At 44.0% G+C, this 20,309-nt stretch overlaps 1 protein-coding gene across 1 annotated transcript in view; it reads right to left on the reverse strand.

The window, feature by feature from the left end:
- Positions 1 to 20,309, reverse strand: part of LOC126413092 (furin-like protease 2) — a 714,734-nt gene that overhangs the window by 82,246 nt on the left and 612,179 nt on the right. Inside the window, exons 17-18 of the mRNA XM_050082987.1 lie at positions 9,411 to 9,418; positions 2,249 to 2,529 (exon numbers count right to left, since the gene is read on the reverse strand). Of these exons, the coding sequence (XP_049938944.1) occupies positions 2,249 to 2,529; positions 9,411 to 9,418 (289 nt within the window). The remainder of the gene's footprint in view (positions 1 to 2,248; positions 2,530 to 9,410; positions 9,419 to 20,309) is intronic.

Consider the following 20,309-nt stretch of genomic DNA (forward strand, 5'->3'; position numbering starts at 1 on the left):
GGAGTATGGTCACATTATGCGACATCTGTGGCAAGAAATGCCTCGCCGTTTAACATCTGGGACCGAAATCACTGTCTTACTATTACGAAATATATCTAAAATATTTCTGTGTCTTAAGATTTTTTTCAACTGTACAACCTTCTTTCACGATTCTTAAGCTAAGAATCAGCAATAATAAAATTGTGGTCTGTGCAAAATTATGTCTGCCATCTTCTTCGTTGAATTCTTCCCCAGTCAGCGTTTTCCTACTTCTTTCGAATTCATATCTCCCGTCAAAATTAAATTTTGGTCTTCCTTAATCTTCTCTATCAATCTCTTCATTAGTTGCGGATCTGGTTGGCATATAAGCTTGTACTATCGAGGTGCATAAAGGTTTCATGCCTACCTCGATTAGAGTAATGTGCTTCCAGTGCTATTTATAGTAGTTTGCCTGCTTTCATTTTTATTATTAGCTATTTTCCCTGTGTTGTTCGCATTTGATTTTGTGAAAACAGCCCCGACCTCAACTAAGCTGAAGTCCTGCTCTTCCGACCATCAGCTTTCATTATCTCCTAATATGTATAATACCAACTTATGGATTTCCGTTTTTCAGTTCCATTAAGGGGTTTAACAATCTCCCCTCGGGCACATCTGTTGTCAGTAGGGTTGTCTTATTGTTCTTGATGACATCCTCCAGAGTAGGCTTACAACTGGGTACTATTACATCTCCAGTGTATTTTATCCAAAGAAGATGTCGTCATCCTTTAACCAAATGATAGAGCTACTGGTACTCTGAAAAAGTTGTGGCTGTAGTTCGCCTTGGCTTTTAGCTGTTCATAATAACAGCACTGTAGGGCCACTTTGGCTAATGTTACAACTCCTAGATCAATTATTCATGCTTGCCCCTGTGACTGCTAAACCGGTTGCTGTCCCTACTCTGGGAAAATATGCTATTCACTTACTTTCCGTTGTTGATGCAACCAAAATACGGCTATGTGTACCTATGACGCATGTAAGCGTCCCCATATCGCCAAGGTGCATGGTTGGTGGAGCTACACTTCCAACAACGTAACAAATTACGACTGTCCTAAACCGTTCGAATGACACAATTTTATTTATGATTCAAGATTACCCTAAAAGATATCGTAGTTGTTAAATTTGTTAGACTAGTAGACCAAATAAAAATAGGTGATTAGAGATGACACTTTATTAAAGAGAAATTCGTACCTCGTTCATAGTATTTGCCGATTGGCTCCTTTTAAAGGGTCAAGAGAGAGGACGACTATTCTGCAGAAAAACAATGATGTTCACGGTCTGTGTGGAAATGATATAATGCTTGATGTTATAGACGATCTTACACTAAGCTAGTACATAAGTGGTGTCCGTTCTCTTGGACATGACTGAATGAACAAGTGCCATTTTGATCCTTCAGCTGTTTTGATTCAAGACTCAAAGGAATTACAGATGTTAGCTGCCATGGGTACTGACTTATACCAATGAGACAAGTTGCCGAACCGAGATTCGAAGCGTCTCCTGCTTACTAGACCGATGTGCTGGGCACTATGGCATCTACACACAGTGATCATCCCACTGAAAGCACTATCCTGTCATGCCTCCTATCAGAATCAAATTCTCAACATACACCACACACTACTGTCTGCTGTATTCCGATGCTCATAGTCTCATTACTCAACGCATCTCGACGATTCCAGTAAGAGTTCGAGCTTGGTGTACATCGACACTGAAAGGATAATTAGCTGTCCTTGCCTCAAGGTCTGAAAGAACAGACACCACGGATAGACTATAATTAAGGTGATGACGGCCAATGATCCCTTCAGCGCAGCTTTGGACCAAGTTCGAAATCCTATGGAAATTGACGAGATGCCATAAGAAGCCTTTAGTGTAGTAGTCCGTAGTATAAGTTGAGAATTTAAGTCTGACAGGAGGTGTGACTTGGTGGTCTGTGTGGTTATGGCGAACACTGGGTGTGAAAGGCGTACTGGACAGATTAGTAAGCAAGAGACCTGGGTTCGAATCCCAGTCCGGCACAAATTTTCACCTTGCGCCATTCTTATAAAGCTATGTCCACTGGCACCTAATGTCCAAGATTCCTTTTTGTCAAACTGGTACGTTAACATTAGTGCTCAATAAAGTTTCTCTCTTGCCCTAGAAGTCTCGCTGTGTTCATTTCAAAGGCTGAAGTGTGAAGTACTTTTATTCCCCGCTGGTCTCCTTCGTGTACCGCACAAGGCAGAGGAGCGGTACTCACCCGGGCGCGCAGACGGGCCGGCACTGCCCGCTCTGCAGCAGCAGGCCGGGCGCGCAGGCGGTGCAGTTGAGCGGCGACTGGCAGCGCGTGCAGACGTGCGGGCAGCGCATGCAGGCGGCGGCGCGCGGCTCGGGGAACCAACCCGCGTCGCACGCGGACGCGCAGCGCCGGCCCTGCAGCAGCAGCGGCGACGCGCAGCGCACGCACGCCGACTCGGTGGCGCCGTCGCACGCCTCGCACGTCGAGTGGCACGGCCGGCACCGGCCGCCGCCCGCGTCGTACTCCCCTGCGCCACCAGCACTCGCCTCACTCAACAGCCACTGCCTGCCTACTGGCCGTCATGAATTTATTGTCTGTGCGTGACGTTGCGCAGCACCTACTAACAAGGGGAAATATACGAGGGCATTTCAATAAGTAATCCAACACATTTTTTTTCTCGGTCAATTTTGGTTGAAAAAACCGGAAATTTATTGTGGAATATTTTCAAACATTCCCGCTTCGTCTCGTATTGTTTCATTGACTTCCGACAGGTGGCAGCGCTGTACGGAGCTGTTAAAATGGCGTCTGTAACGGATGTGCGTTGCAAACAACGGGCAGTGATCTAGTTTCTTTTGGCGGAAAACCAGGGCATCTCAGATATTCATAGGCGCTTGCAGAATGTCTACGGTGATCTGGCAGTGGACAAAAGCACGGTGAGTCGTTGGGCAAAGCGTGTGTCATCATCGCTGCAAGGTCAAGCAAGACTGTCTGATCTCCCGCGTGCGGGCCGGCCGTGCACAGCTGTGACTCCTGCAATGGCGGAGCGTGCGAACACACTCGTTCGAGATGATCGACGGATCACCATCAAACAACTCAGTGCTCAACTTGACATCTCTTTTGTTAGTGCTGTCACAATTGTTCACCAGTTGGGATATTCAAAGGTTTGTTCCCGCTGGGTCCCTCGTTGTCTAACCGAACACCATAAAGAGCAAAGGAGAACCATCTGTGCGGAATTGCTTGCTCGTCATGTGGCTGAGGGTGACAATTTCTTGTCAAAGATTGTTACAGGCGATGAAACATGGGTTCATCACTTCGAACTAGAAACAAAACGGCAATCAATGGAGTGGCGCCACACCCACTCCGCTACCAAGAAAAAGTTTAAAGCCATACCCTCAGCCGGTAAAGTCATGGTTACAGTCTTCTGGGACGCTGAAGGGGTTATTCTGTTCGATGTCCTTCCCCATGGTCAAACGATCAACTCTGAAGTGTATTGTGCTACTCTTCAGAAATTGAAGAAACGACTTCAGCGTGTTCGTAGGCACAAAAATCAGAACGAACTTCTCCATGACAACGCAAGACCTCACACAAGTCTTCGCACCCGGGAGCAGCTCACAAAACTTCAGTGGACTGTTCTTCCTCATGCACCCTACAGCCCCGATCTCGCACCGTCGGATTTCCATATGTTTGGCCCAATGAAGGATGCAATCCGTGGGAGGCACTACGCGGATGATGAAGAAATTATTGATGCAGTACGACGTTGGCTCCGACATCGACCAGTGGAATGGTACCGTGCAGGCATACAGGCCCTCATTTCAAGGTGGCGTAAGGCCGTAGCATTGAATGGAGATTACGTTGAAAAATAGTGTTGTGTAGCTAAAAGATTGGGGAATAATCTAGCGTATTTCAATGCTGAATAAAACAACCCCTATTTCAGAAAAAAAATGTGTTGCATTACTTATTGAACTGCCCTCGTACAATAAGCAAGTAACGCAAAATAAATGCCCAGTAACCGACAGTGCGGTCATAAGCTACTATATATTTCTGCCCTTTAGGCTTCCACTGAAGTCAATATTAACCCAAGGGCGGACATAATATGGAAACACCGAAGACATACCCAGAGATCGTGGTGCTACACCAAACGTAGGCAACGCACGTCATCATACACATTACCGCTGTGTCGCTGCAAACCGAAATTACGATGGGAGAGTCTGAGGAAGGAACGCTCTACCTCTCCGCACAGCGCCCTCACATGGAGGTCAATATAGAGCCAAGTATGGAAGCACTCTGTCCAGTTTGTGACCTCCATTGAAGCAGTCAACATCACCTAGTAGGACTAAAGAATTACTCACATTTCAGACAGAAATATACAGGTCGATTATAGAATTACGTGAAAATAAAGTCGTAATAACTTCTGAACCGTATCGTTTGGGACCTTAAAACAGCAAGGTAGGCCGCTGGGTATGATGGGAATTAGTATGTACTACATTATTTGGTTTAGCGACTAAGCCCACTTTCATTTGGATTGTTTCGTCAAGAAGCAAAATTGGCGCATTTGGGGGACTGATAATCAACGTTTCGAGATTGAAAAGTCTCTTCACCCTCAACAGGTGACTCTGTCGTCAGGGAATGATTGGTGCGATATTCCTTGATGGGACGGTGACTACCGAACGTTACGTGAAGGTTTTGGATGGTGATCTCACCCCCATTATCCAAAGTGACATTGATTTCGGCAAGATGTGGTTCATGCAAGACGAAGGTCGACCCTATCGAAGCAGGAGAGTGATGTTCTGGAGGAGAACTTTGGGAACTGCATTCTGACTCTGGGAACCCAGAGGCCACTGCCATAGTCCTGGACTGGCCACCACATTCTTTTGTGCGGTTACATTGAAGACAAGGTGTACAGCAATAGCCTCCAAAACCACTGATGAGCTGAGAACAGTTATTCAAGAGGTTATCGACCGCATCGACATTCCGACACTTCAGCGGGTCATGTAGAATTTCGCTATTCGTTTGCACCACATCATTGCCATTGATGACAGGCATGTCGAATATGTCATAACCTAAGTGCGAATATCTGTAGTTTGCTAATTAATGCTTCAACTGATGCCTGAATAGTCAATGACAGTTGTCAAATATCAAAAACGCCTGAGACAAAGGTTTGTATCAAGATAAGTAAACCTTTCTTACATTAATGTAATACGGTCATCCAATATTTCATCTGTCATAGTACCAAGAGCAACCAAAGAAGCCCCAGATATGACAGGACGATTTTAATTTCACCTGTTTCTAAAATTACCGTGCCTAAAGTGGTGCAGGAAAACCGTTGGTATTTAAAACAGGTTCCAGTAGTCTAGGAATGAACCAAGATAGGTTCTGTACGGTTTACAGGGAATCTTGTACCACTCCTCATCCTAAATAATGGCAAGTTCAACTACAAAAATGCTCAAATGTGTGTGAAATCTTATGGGACTTAATTGCTAACGTCATCAGTCCCTAAGCTTACACACTACTTAACCTAAATTATCCTAAGGACAAACACGCACACTCATGCCCGAGGGAGGACTCGAACCTCCGCCGGGACCAGCCGCACCAAGTTCAAGTAACTATGATAGAGGTGGATAGCGATCACGCACCATTCTCTCCGAAGTGGATCGCAGACGCTCAATAATATTGAAACCATTGACTGTTGTGGCCGTGGATGATTATATAACTCATTTTCATGTTTACAAAAGCAGTACACGTGGATGCGAGCTGTGTGAACGGGGACCTGTCGCTCTTGGAACACAGCATCGCTACTGGGGATCAAACGTTATGTGTCAGTGCTTGGATGTAAACTCGACCAGAGGACGGATACAGTGTAAAATAACACTCGTCCCACCAAATTACTTTCTTCCATTGCATCATAATTTAGGTTATATGGCTTCCGCACCACGTTTTACTGCTATGGGTATTTGTATCACTGCTGTGAGGTTTTGAAATTCCAACTCGCCTTGGCAGTCACAGATTATGGAGCTCCCTACGTGTAGCTATGGTACTGACAGTTTCGCGAGTGGGACATTCAACTCTGCATTAACTTTCGCAAATGTCGTCCTCTTATTTGTCGTCACTGTCCTCTTCGTCAGTCACGATCTCTCAACACACACTTTCGTCCACATAGTAACTTAGCTGAAGATATTTTTCCGCTTTCGCTGTATGCGGCATAAATTTTTGATACGGTGCCTCTTGGAACACCTAACCTGTGGGCTCCTTTGGTTATGCATGAGCCCGCCTTACGAGCACTCACAATTTGCCGATTCTCCATACACTGATCTCCGAAATAAGGCAATAACAGCTAGGAAGAACACTATTGTGACCACGATTGACATCCCAGTGTGTTAAGGATTGTTGATGACATCGCACGGGTCCGGTTCATGATCAAATAGAGCACCGCAGTCTTTTCTAGAGTATGTATTCCTCTTCAGACATGCATTTCTCGAGGTATCTCCGTGTTTCTTTTCACTCCATATACAAGGTCATCAACAATAACTTCCCAATTTGATCAGTCTCCGTTACCATTTTCATTAGCCCTCTAACTGCTAGCGACGTATATGTCCGTGCGAAGTAGTCATGCCTCCAGTGTTAACGACATATTCTCACAAAACTTGGAAGGGAGATATAGTTTTCTCTTTCGGCGTCTGAAACTGACACTGTCTCTCTAGACTGACAACCTCCTACATCTGATTAGCTGGAATTTCGTTTTATTCGTTGCGTAACCTAGCCTTCCTGTAGTACGACTCGCAGCGATAATGAAGATGGCGTGAGGTAAGGCAAGTTTGTGCAAAAATTTCAGTGTTACAGGACGGAGCTGAAACCCAGAGTTCACGATTTTGGTACAGAACAATAGGGCGTTACTCTCGGAAAACCGAAAAATGTTATTGCGCTACAAGATTTCAAGCATTGTTCATGGCGGAATTAGTCCCAATTATTGTAGATAAGACTAGTAGCTACTACACTGTTCAGAGTAATACTACCTGTGAACCATGTCGTTTGGAGGCATTGAAAGATAGTAAGGTAAATCTATTATTTTCTTCAGTAAGTCTGTTCATGACAGGAGCTACAATACTGAAGTATTCTGAATATTGCTCAAATGATCGTCTCGTTAAAACTCATATTTTTGTAGAAATAATGTCTCGTGACAGATATTTATTCTTACTAAGAATTTTGCATGTTTCCAGTGACAAAATTTTGCGTGTTACCAATAACAGAGTTCCTTCAAAAAATGATAGGTTGTGGCAAAATAAGATCAATTGCATTATACCTGAGAGTGGAGTTTAGAACATCACTCACTTCGTTCCACAATGTTTGAGTTCTGGAAGTATTCCATTGGTCAAGGGTTGCTTAGCTCTCAAACAGTGTACTCCTTCTACAAGACGTATTTCTCGTATAAAAATATTTGTTTTGTGCTATATTTTAGTTATACTGGTGCAAAAATGATGTATTGGTAATTGAGGACTACTTGGGAATATTTAGGACTTTATTTGAGAAGAGGATGTGGTATCACCGCCAGACACCACACTTGCTAGGTGGTAGCCTTCAAATCGGCCGCGGTCCGTTAGTATACGTCGGACCCGCGTGTCGCCACTGTCAGTGATTGCAGACGGAGCGCCACCACACGGCAGGTCTAGAGAGACTTACTAGCACTCTCCCCAGTTGTACAGCCGACGTTCATAGCAATGGTTCACTGACAATTACGCTCTCATTTGCCGAGACGATAGTTAGCATAGCCTTCAGCTACGTCATCTGCTACGACCTAGCAAGGCGCCATAGCATTTGATATTTATCATAAAACATGTACCATCAAGAGCAATGTTTTCCAATTATGGATTAAAGTTAAGTATTACGTCAACTACGTACTTTATTTGCTACTATTAATTCCCTTAACTGTTCCAGACCTCACGCCAGTCAGCGTGTAATTAAACGCGTGCATTTCGGCCTCCTCTAGCAACACAGTGTTGGCTCTTCTACCAACGCTTCAGAGGACACATGCTGTATGCGGACGTTAGGAACACTACGTCCATCTCTCTTCCACTACCTGCATGAATGAGGAACTAATGCAACGGGTACAGCTCACATGAAGAGAAAACATTGTCAAAAATGAAGCCGAATTGCAAAAAGAAGAGGTGGAGTTTAGGTTAGCACACTAAGATGGCTTTGAAGTAGCTTAACAGAAGAATTATAGGGGCTGGACAAAGTACGGGAACACTGCGAGAATTGCGTGATTGAACGTAAATACAGATGCTAACAAATCCTGCAGCTTGCGCTATTGTGCTGAAACATGAACATGCGCGATGTCCTCAGAATTTTGCAAGTCTCAGCCTTGGTCAGAATGGCGCACTGTTTAGCTGTGAATGCGTTATTTCGTAGCTGAGTGACTTCCAGCGTGGGCATATTTTTGGTGCTCGTATGGTGAGTGCTTCCGTAATCGAGGTAGGCTAAGCCTAAGTTTTCGATGTTTAAAGATTCGCCATATCGTAGATTTATATCGTATACAGGGGAAATGGAGAAGCATCATCCACTAAATCGCAGAACGAAGCGTGTGTTGAGCAACAGTGACAGACAATAATTGAAACAGATTGTGGCGAAAAATAACTTGACGAAAGATGCAAAAGTCACTGCAGAACTGAGTGTCGTACTGGCGAACCCTGTCAATACCAAAACAACACGAGGGGAATTTCATAATCTAGTAATGGCAGGTCGAACTGGAATTCCAAAATTTCGCATCAGTGATGAAAATGTCTATCACAGCCAAACATGGTACCGAAGTCAACAGCTTAGGCAAAGTAGTAGCGACAGGTAGTCATTCGGTCGGGTGAGTCTTGTTTCATACTGTTTGGTGATGATTTGGACAGTCATATCGTGGTATTCCATGTGACCCTTGGGTACTTTGCAGGTTTTCATTACTGCGAAGGATTATGTGACACTTTTGGCTGGTCATGTCAATGTTTATTCTCCAGTGGTGGTGGTGCGTTCCAAAACTACTGGTGGCTATCCACATAGCTCCCAAGGACTTGCACTGGTTTTGTGACCACGAGGATGAAATTTCTAATAATCTCTGGCCACCACTGTCACCGGATCTCAATTGTATTGAGTCTTTGTTTTCTATTTTGGAGATAATGGTGCATGATTGCAATTCGCCCCCTCAGATTTACCTGAATTTGCCTTTATTTTATAGGGAGAAACGGTATACGAATCCTTCTGAAGCGTACCGGACCTGTATTCACCCATTTTGAGATGACTGGACGCTGTTTTAAATGCGAATGGTTTTCCTTCACCGTATTAAGAAAATAATGTGTTTTGACTCTGGTGTTTCCATATTCTTCCGTACCCCTGTAGGTGTGTTGTTGACATGCCGAACAGTTGAAACGAAATCAGCTGCGATAATGGATCGCCAAACTAGTAACGAAAAATTGAAATTAGAATGTGAGGTGGATTACAACGAGTCTTTGTGCGCACGGTTCGAAAAGTTCTTCACTGGTACAGTGAGCTTGTTTCTCACTCCTCAGATATATGCGGCTAAATTCCCATGATTCTACCAAACCTTGGAGCAGAACCAGAGGTTCACTTCTCTTGAGACATATGTATTCAATAGCCCAACTATTGAACTTAGAAATGGGAGAACATGGATGTTTTATTTGATAAATTGCACATTGTATCACAGTTCATAGTCCTTTCAGTTTTCCTTGTGTGTATCTGTGCAAGAGAATGAATGATATGGATTATAGAAAGGTGTAGGTTGGTCCAGAAGTAGTAGAAAGCAGCAGTAGGGTTTTCACAGAACAAAGTAGCAAGGTGCAGAGTCGGGATGGCTGTACAGACCCGAAAAAGATCAGATCGGTGGAGTGTAGATAGCGCAGACTGGTCCATCAGCCAATGAGTGCAAAGGCTTTGAGACAAGGGACGCTGAGTCCGGCCGGGAGCCAGGTTTGGGATGAATGATGGTTGGGGCGGGCGGAAGAGCGGACACGGACGTCATGGAGCTCCTCGGTGAATACGGCAAGAAGCACCAAATTTGGTAGATAGTGGCGTAAGGCGTTTGTGAATATGGCAATATAGGTGCAGGAGTATTGTACGTTGCTTAATAAATTTTTGTTCTGGGAATTTTCTTGTGTGATCTATTGTCCACCGCATTTTTGGCACGCCTTGTTAAAGTGGTGCCATCAGTGCATCGTGTAAATTTTTTGTGATAAAATGAGTAGTGGGTCAGTATCACAAGTGCTAGGATACCTTCCGATCATTATTATGCCTGTCAGTGTCTTTTTTTTCAATAAGTGTGGGATACAGTAACTTATCTTGTGCCTTTAACTGAAATTCTACATTAGCTTTATTTGGCACTGTTTCAACTTATGACCCTCATATTGGTACACGCTGAGGTTGAGTGTGCAAAACCAGTGGTGTTCTGCTACATTTTTTTGTAATTAGGCACGAAGTTAATTAATATAATAACAAAAAGCAACTATGCGCAATGGATAACGCTATCTATGCACACAAAACTTACGCGTGTAGCCTGAAGGCCGTAACCGCGTGCTTTTGGCATCTGAGAACAGAATTTTACTTTTCATTAGCGGAAGATGAAACAAAGGGGCAAAAGCAGTTTATAATTTTATATAACTGATATTTATTCATTGAAAAATGTATTCTTTTCGTTTACAACTACGTTCATAATATCGATTAAAATACCTGATGGTTTCCTGCTCTTTTTCATACTATTAGGGAAAAGTTTGTATGAAATTACTCTCATTACCACAGCGCTCCCATTCATTTTCATGCAACTGTACACTAATTAATTTACGTAGGCGCCCACACTATCTGGCACGGAAAAGCGCAATCCAAGAAATTAGCAAGGTTATTACAGAGCTGCAAAACCCATTTTTAAAAATTTATGGTATTACAGTAACTACAGCGCTCATCTTATTCTAACAACCACGTGGCGCGAACACAACATCAAAAGCAGAAAACATTTGATTCAAGCAAATAACTACATCAAAAGTATTACAAAAGCATATGAAACAGGGTATTGACCTACCCTCTTTACTCCTTCTTTCACAAAAAAGTTTACAGGACATACTGATGGTGCCAGGTGAACAAGGCGCTGGACAATAGATCAGTGAAGAAAATTCCCGAAACAAAAATTTATTAAGCAATGTATAATACTCCTGCGCGTATTCTGCCATATTCTCAAACATTTTACGCCAATATCAGCCAACATTGCGGCTTCTTACCGTATTCACCTAGGAGCACAATGACGTCGTGTCCGCTCTTCCACGCTTCCAAACAACCATCGGTCTCCCCTCCCCCCCGATAAGGCTCCTAAGGCTCCTGGCTGGACTGAACGTCCCTTGTTTCAAATCCTTTGCACTCATTGGCTGATGGACCAGTCTGCGCCCTCTACACTCTACCGATGTGACCTTTTTCGGGTCTTTACAGCCGTCCCTACTCTGAACCTTGTTACTTTCTTCTGTGAAAAGCCTACTGCTGCTATCTACTATCTCTGGACCAACGTACACCTTTCTATAGCCCATTTCATCCACTCTCATGGACACATACACACAAGGAAAACTGAAAGGACTATAAAGTGTGATACAATGTGCAATTTATAAAATAAAACACCTGTCTTGTCCCATTTTTAAGTTCAGTTCTTGGGGTACTGAATAAATATATGTGTAGAGAGAGTTTAGGCAATGAAGCGAACCACTGATTCCGTTTCATTCTGATATCGATAACAATTCTTCAATCTCCGCATTTCAACTCAAACTCGTTAGTGAGATTAGAGAGCTACACCATCCAGAAAAGAAAGCAGCTGCAGGTCGTCGATCATACGAGGAAACATCATTGCGGCTTAGAAAATGGCTCCCTATAAGCACCGCTGAATAGTCAGTAAAACAACGCAGCACGAATAATAAATGAAAGAAATCGGGTTAATAGTGAAAACTGTGTTCTGTGGGACTGTTTGTTGTGCGTCGTGTCGATAAATATCACGCAAAAGATACCTTCTGAAACCTGCTTCTTTGTAATGGTAGCTAGTAGGAAGAATTTAAACAATAAAGGAAATTCAAAGTGCACTTCCGTTTGAGAACTTATTGATGAGGATGAACACGGCCTGGGATGAAAATAACTGCAGTTCTCTGACTCATATTGTGCTCAGCAAGGCATACACTGCCGTTTGGAGCGTCCCGATCGCAAGCGCTCATGGGTGCTGTTATGGTGCTCTCAGCGGTCAGTGGATATGCTCTAGACAGCAGTCGGAGATCTTAAGTAGCGCTCCGTCTAAATGGTGATAGGTTTCGTGCTACCCGAGTACTCCTGCTCCATCTCAAGACACTCTTTTCCTCTCGTACTTGCTGATATGTGGTCAGGCCATGGATAATGCACGTCCTACACGCTAAAGACGATGATCACAGCTCAAATCTAAACTTTTACCTAGGTTTTATTTGTGTCATATAATCGTACCAGTAGATTTCCGTTATCCTCTGTCTTTCCAACCTCTAAGGCTGTTGGCATAATTCTAGGCTCTAACCGAATACTATAATATTATTTATGGTGCTCTCATTCAATTTTTTTTGTTTTTATGGTTACAGTTTCTTCAATTACTAGATTAGGTTTATTGTAATATTACACTTCCTTTAAGGCACGAATTATTCCTACTTGTATTTTAAGTCTTTCAAAGATTGAGGTTAGATCTCTCACCAATGACTAGCGACTCTTTTTCCTTTCCCTTATCTTTTCCGAATGAGTAAAACTCAAAGGTAATTCTACTCTTAACACTGTGCTACGATCTGGGAGCAAAGCACTTTAGCAGTCCTTTATTCACCCCTTTGTCTCCTAAAATCAAATATGGCACACTTGGCAATGTAGGGGAGCCACTCCCACCCCTCCAAAAAAGAACAAAAAATTTAATAGAGACAGAGAGAGAAAATGAGGTTTTTGTGCACTGTTAAACCCGATTTCGTGCGTGTAGTGCTTCAAATGGGATTCCCATTCATCTGGACGCATCAATAAAACATGATTAATGGGCACGCAGCTTAAGCCGTGTAACGGTATTCGCACAACGTTCCATCCGTCTGTCCACCACGGCTACCAACATCTGTGATCGACGCTTGTTAACACACCGCCTACGCTGGATGTCAAGCTACAATAATTTATTCGTGAATAATTTGTAGTAACTCTCAATTCAAGATTCCGCTTGACATATATTTGTACCATAATAATCTAGGCTACAGTTTAAGGAAACATTTATTTTACTTGCCTCACCTGCCGTAATGCGGTGTCCACCCAGCAGTTAAGGAAAAGACAGAGAAAAAAAGAAAGTGCTTTCCTGAACAATCTGAAATAGTGAATGAAACTTGTCCACCCTTTATTTATTTCAACATACGCCTATGCAAAACTTCTTCGGTTACTTGTTCGTGCGCTTGATACACACAACAAACAACGCTTCTCATCTAGAATATTGTTTACACATAAAAACAGCAAACAAATAAGAATCAGTTTGCAAGTCCGTAAAAAAAAAGTAGCCAAACACCACGGATTAGTAAAAGGGTACCTGCCTACAAAGATTTTCAAGTACACAGAACCTCAGAAACTAACTTGTAAGAACAGTTCGCCAGTAGAGAACGGTAAGTAATTACCTGCTTGTTTGGATTCACTTTCGTGGCTTCTATTCTGATACCTGTACCCCAAAAAATACTGAGTAACGAGGCCATGCTTACGTTACGACTTTCTTTTATAACTGTCTACAATTACATTTTTAAAACTATCTGTTCTACCCTGCAAAAACTTTTTAGACATTAATCGTTCGTCTGGTTTGATGTTATCGTAAATCTGTTATGAAGTTGGGCTTGTCTTATGATTTAATAAATCCGGTACGCTCGGTTTTGTAAAGTCTAGCCTTTCACTGTTTTTGCTCTTTAGGGCATGAAGCTGACTAGTCTGCGATACTGTAGTAGATATCCCACCGAATTGTACCACCTTCGGGTAACGTTCCTGTGTAATAGCCTTCCTGGGCTTATTCTTTTCAGTATTCTTAAATTTTGCACCATGTCCATCTACTACATCTCCTGTATCCACGTTTTGATTCCATATAATGCCTCCTTAATATGAAAAGGCACAGTAACTTCCATCTCCATTTTATACCAACCTAACGGTTATCAAGTCCCTTACCACACTAACGTTTTATGGAGCTACTAATTTTCATATATAAGGTGTGATTCAGATGTTTCAAGACTGATTCATTTCTGAGTAGCAGAGCGCGCGCGGACCGGTTCCACCGGGTGGGGGAAGTAGTTGAGTGCGTGTCATTGACCTCGGTCGAAAAGTTGAAGAGGCGAAAATGGAGCAGCACTTGGAGTAGCATTATGCGATTAAGTATTATGTGCGACTGAACAAAACCACCACGGAGACCCTCAGTATGATTCAATATGCCCTTAAGGAAGACGCCATGTCCCGTGCAATGGTTTTCATGCGGCAGAAACGATTCAAAGATGGCCGCGGGAGTTTTGAAGACAACGACCGCTCTGGGAGGCCATCATCCAGCCGAATGCGGGAACTTTTAAACAATGACCCTTATCTTAGTACTAGACTAATTGCCGATGAACTGGGAGTCGGAGTATGGTGTGGAGGATTGTGAGCGGAGAAACTGATGATGTTAAAAGTGTGTGCCAAACTGGTTCCAAAAGTTTTGTCGGTGGATCAGAAGAAACGGTGGGTGGCTGTTTGCCAGGAAATTCTCCAACGGTTGAATGTTGATCCAAACCTTCTGGAGAAACTGGTTACTGGTGATGAGACCTGGGACTACAAGTATACTGACTCGAAGCGTCAAAGCTCAGAATGGTACACTGCTTCCTCACCGAATCCTAAGAAAGCTCGCATAAGCCTTTGCCAAAGGTTTGGTCAAGCTCAACGTGACAGCACTTCCACAGCCACCCTCCAGCCCCTACTTTGTTCCAAGTGACTTTTTCCTCTTCTCCCGAGTCAAGACAGACCTAAAAGGGAAGCTGTTCTACTCCATTGACGCCATTCAACAGGCTTCGAGGAGAGCCCTTGACAACATTACGCACGAGGCCTTCCAGAAGCAGTGCAAGACGCGCTGGCAGAGCTGTTTTGATGCTGAAGGTTCATATTCTGATGAATTATAGTCCGCTGTACTTAAATGTCCAATAAATTTATAGTTCTGAGTTAAGTCTTGAAACTTTTGAATCACACCCTATATATATAGTTCAAACTCCCATTCCTCGACCTTATGGCAATATAGTGATTTGTGTGTCACGTGAAACATAAGTAACTATTATTGTTTGAGGGAGGAAAGTCGGACCAATCAGGGATGCTTGGTTCGGAAGTTCGCTGTACTAAAGGACTGCTTCTTAATATTCGTATATATACTTCGAATTGTTCGCTAATAGAAAACTAATTAGCCACTTTTGCAACTGCTTGCCATTTCTCAGTACATGGTGTCTGGCTCATATTTATCCGACGCTATTTTTCCTTGGTACGAATCCTGTGTGGGTATTTCATATGACATGATTAGCACGTTCGAAGCTACCACTGTAGAGGTCGATCAATGAGTCTGTTTGAGGGCATTGCTGCAGCATGTACGCTACTCAGCGCTACTCTAATGCATTTATACATGGCGATCTAGCTGCCATCAACGCTTTCGCTTTATACAACCCGCAATGTTATCCGTGGCCTTCAAAAACTAAACACAAGGTTTTCGTATTAACCTGCTCGCTACGTACGAACTATCAGTCCTACAGAAAGAATGAATCGGACTTTTTCGTAGGAAGTTTGATGTATTTAAATTTTGTATTGAGATACGTTTCCGCTCAAGTCCGCACTTTCAGTGTAATTCATGAGAATCGTACAAAAGTGACTTTCAAACGCACCGCTTCTTCCAGAATTAGTCACCACCTGTCAGGAATCTATTATATTGTGAAATATTTGCTAGTGCGCGCATTGTTTCCCACATTCATCCTCTTTTGGTTTTTACTGACTGACCTCATTATGGCATCGACTTCGTCAAGCTCTTACAAATGGTAAAACTGACGTTTCTGTAAATGTTACAGAACAACGGGAATTTTAACACCATAAAAGAAAGAATAACATCGATGTATACATCAGACCTTCAGACTACGAAACTACCGTGCTTCTAAGGGTTAGGTTTGGTTTCAATTGTGAACATCATAAGTTTCAGCGTGGCGCTTGCGAAAGACGTTTTCCTTTCCATTACCCTAAGGGGCACGTTTAAATTAAGAACGTTGAGAAAACAGGTGGCTATGCTAATGGTGTAATAGGCCAATCAATAGACCAAAACAGGTCGAAACTGGGGAATAGTTCGTTTAGTCGGAAAATTTTGTACATTGGTAGGAGTGAGTGGCACGATCACCATGCTAGAAATCCTGACTGCTGAGGGATGAGTGTTGAGGATGGGGGTACGTTTTAAGGTGACATTTATGCGTTTTTGTTGAGTAAATCTAAAAGTGTGGCCACCAGCGATAACGTATCACAATAAAAAATTTTAGTACATTAGATTTTCTACAAAAAAGTCCATTTTCTCTGGGGGGAATAACAGTTTGTGCGTAGAGAGATTGCCGCTAGTTTATGAAGGTCAAGTATAACATTGTGGGTTTCATAAAATGGTAGCTGTAGGGACAGCTGAATCGCCCTGTGGATAAGAGGTTAGTGTGGGCTTCGAAAGAAAACTTTTTTATCGCCTCTAATAGATGTTGATGATATTCCCAACTTACATCAAGTTCTTATCTAAAGAGCAAAGTGTGTTGATGAAGCGGTTACGTAAATCGGTTGAAGATTGTCGAAACAAGTTTTCTGCAATGAAACTGACATCCATGTACTTGGTCACTCAGAAGCATCTTCGTGTTTTCAGAGGACAACTGCACTAAAACTACAAGTTATACAGAAAGTTACAGGGAACAGTCAACAGATCACATCTCCAATCGTTGATTCGTGTGATTCGCTGTGGAACAGTTGCACTAAGGGAAAGGCATGTAAGGCAATGACGACAAATCATCGGCTTCATATTCTCCCACCGAATTAGTTCGCGCCTGCAGGTATGCTACCCAACGACCCAACGAACAAACTTTCACAGTGCGCTGCTGTTGCGCCTTCCAGGGCAATTTGTGTTAGTGGTTTCAGTGAATCGCATGCAGGTGTTGATATTCGCTGCCTCACAAACGGTGCCCATATTTGCACTTGTAATATGGTTCAAATGGCTCTAAGCACTATGGGACTTGAGATCTGAGGTCATCAGTCCCGCCGGCCGGGGTGGCCGAGCGGTTCTAGGTGCTACAGTCTGGAACCGCGCGACCGCTACGGTCGCAGGTTCGAGTCCTGCCTCGGGCATGGATGTGTGTGTGATGTCCTTGGGTTAGTTAGGTTTAAGTAGTTCTAAGTTCTAGGAGTCTGATGACCTCAGAAGTTATGTCCCATAGTGCTCAGAGCCATTTGAATCATTTTTTTACCCTAGAACTTAGAAATACTTAAACCTAACTAACCTAGGGACATCACACAAATCCATGGTACAGGCAGGATTCGAACCTGCGACCATAGCAGTCGTGCGGTGCCGGACTGAAGCGCCTAGAACCGCTCGGACACATTGGCCGGCTACTTGTAATATGAGTTAAAAGCTTAGAGGGATGCTCTGTCCTTTGATATGTGTCTATCGCCTGTGTGTTGCACAGTGGTCTTCTGAAACTTCACACACTATCTACTCTGGGGATGCAGTAAATCAGATTAACTGGGTAGATATAGTGTGTATAACTAGCTTATTCATGCCCTTTGTAATGCTTCATCCTTGTTTGGTCCTAAACGATAAAAAGTATCTAAAAACATGAGGCTGATCGTTCCTTCGAATTTGTGCAGCACTTTTGTCTGCGCTGTTGCTTGGTACTAGTAAAACTGTCACCTATACGTGCACCCACGAGATATTCCAGGTTGTCAGAAGGCTTAGAACTGCATTCGCAATTGAATGTCACATAGAAACAGGAGTAAAATGCAAATTATATTCATTTTTTGTGGATCATGACTCAACGGCAGTAAAACACTATACGCTTTCCAACGTGATGAGCAGAGACTGGCGCTTTAGACACAGGGAGGGAGTGCAGCGCCGCCGCTGCATCCATTGACAGCTGCCAGCAAGTGGGTCTCAGAGAGGCCTGAAACATGCGGCGTCTAAAGCCAGAAAGTCTGCTGAGAAACCTTTCTCTAAAATGTTTGTGGACGGAACTGTTATTACTGGTGTACCAGAAGGAGATATACATTGTAGCTAATGTACCATTGCACTAAGGACTTCAACATTCACACTAAAGGCTCTACAAAAATTTAGGCAATAAGCAGTCCTGATTGCTAGACGTTGCATTCAGATGAAGAGTGCCTTTCTGTAAGACGTTCAGCAAAATGACATAACACCTCTAACATTAGACAAGACTTACTCCAGTGATTGCCACAGACAACAGAGTAGTCAGATTGTATAGATAGCCAGAGAAAACGTTACAGTGTGGCCGATTTTTCCCATGTCACGATCGGCACATACTTAGACTACATGGCAGTAGGCAGCCGGTCGCCGACCAGGTTTTATGTCAAATAGTGTAGGTTTAATGACGACTCATCCTGTAGTCACATTGCACACTATCATGTTACAAACAACAACTTGGAGCCCCATAGTGGCAGAGGGTTGCAACCTGTGTCTGAGAACTGGGACAGTCAACAGAGTAACAGGCATGTATTACCTCAGCTGGTACTGAAAGCAGAAAAACAGATCGGATGAATTGCATTGTATTTTATGTTAATCGGGGACCTAGAGACGACGAAGAGGCTACGTCCCCGCCGCAGCCGTAGTGGTCCACAACCCCACGACGACTACGGCAGTCCACTTCACCCCTGCGCCGCCCCGCACCGAACCCAGGGTTATTGTGCGGTTCGGCCCCCGGTGGACCCCCCCAGGGAACGTCTCACACTAGACCAGCGTAACCCCTATGTTTGCGTGGTAGAGTAATGGTGGTGTACGCGTACGCGGAGAACTTGTTTGCGTAGCAATCGTCGACATAGTGTAATTGAGGTGGAATAAGGGGAACGAGCCCGCATTCGCCGTGGCAGATGGAAAACCACCTAAAAACCATCCACAGATTGGCCGGTTCACCGGACCTCGACATAAATCCGCCGGGCGGATTCGTGCCGGGACCAGGCGCTCCTTCCCGCCCGGAAAGCCGTGCGTTAGACCGCATGGCCAACCGGACGGGCCCCGTATAAGCAAGCCTCAGTGCTTATTTTTGTTTTCTGTGTCATTAATTTCGAGTAAAATGGGTGAGGCACTATTTTTGTTGAAGTATGTAAATGGTTTTTGCTTCACATTTCTGGAAAAGTGATTGTATGTGGTCACATTTACCAATATCTCCGTAGGGGTGCACCAGTTCCAATAATCAAAGCAATATGTAGTGCTAAAATTCGACTGATAGCAGAGGTAATCCAGTCCCAAATTAGCTCTGCATATGTGTAAAACAGCGCAATGCAGGGTTAAAACTGACTTTATCATGGCGTAACGAATACTGAAATAACGTACAGGGACGCAGCATATCAACTGTCTTTACAACGGGTAGCTGTCGAGGATGTTACCCTGCTGCATTTTTGTAGGTTACGTGAAGGTAATCCCTACAACAGATTACCCCAGTGTTAACTGATACCACTGTGAGAACCAATTTCAGAAACTAGATGATGTGACGCAGTAGTAACGTTCATTGTCAATAGCATGTATAATATCCAATTTGCCGTTAGACAGCTCCTGGAAGACACACTAGCCGCTTCAGCTACGAATGCTAACGAGCTGCCCTCGCCGCCAGAGAGAGTTTGCGGGCGCGGAGAGGGGGACCTGTCAAGTGGCGGCGGGCGGTCCTCCGGGGCACAGTGGATGGAGACTGGTCCGCCGGGGGAGAAGCAGTCTGCCGGGGCCATTAATAACCCGTCCCGTCCCGCGGCTAACAATCGGCTCACAGTCGACATCCGGGCGCCGCGCAGTGACGCGGCCGCCCGCTATCGATCCGCGCAAACTCTCGCCGCTCGAGACGAGTTTAGGCAAACGGATTTGGCTTCATAATTCAGAGGGCCCTGGGGGGCGGAATGAAGAGAGCATTTTTGTCCCCGCGGTTCTGCCTCGTCATCTCGCGGCGGGTTCCTGCTGACGCTGATTTAGACGCCAAGCCGGCTTAAAAAGTGCCGAGCGTCGAGGGTTGCGGTGTGATAAACGAGGGGACAACATCTCTCGTCC

This window comes from Schistocerca serialis, chromosome 7 (assembly GCF_023864345.2).
Source record: "Schistocerca serialis cubense isolate TAMUIC-IGC-003099 chromosome 7, iqSchSeri2.2, whole genome shotgun sequence".
Lineage (NCBI taxonomy): Eukaryota > Metazoa > Arthropoda > Insecta > Orthoptera > Acrididae > Schistocerca > Schistocerca serialis.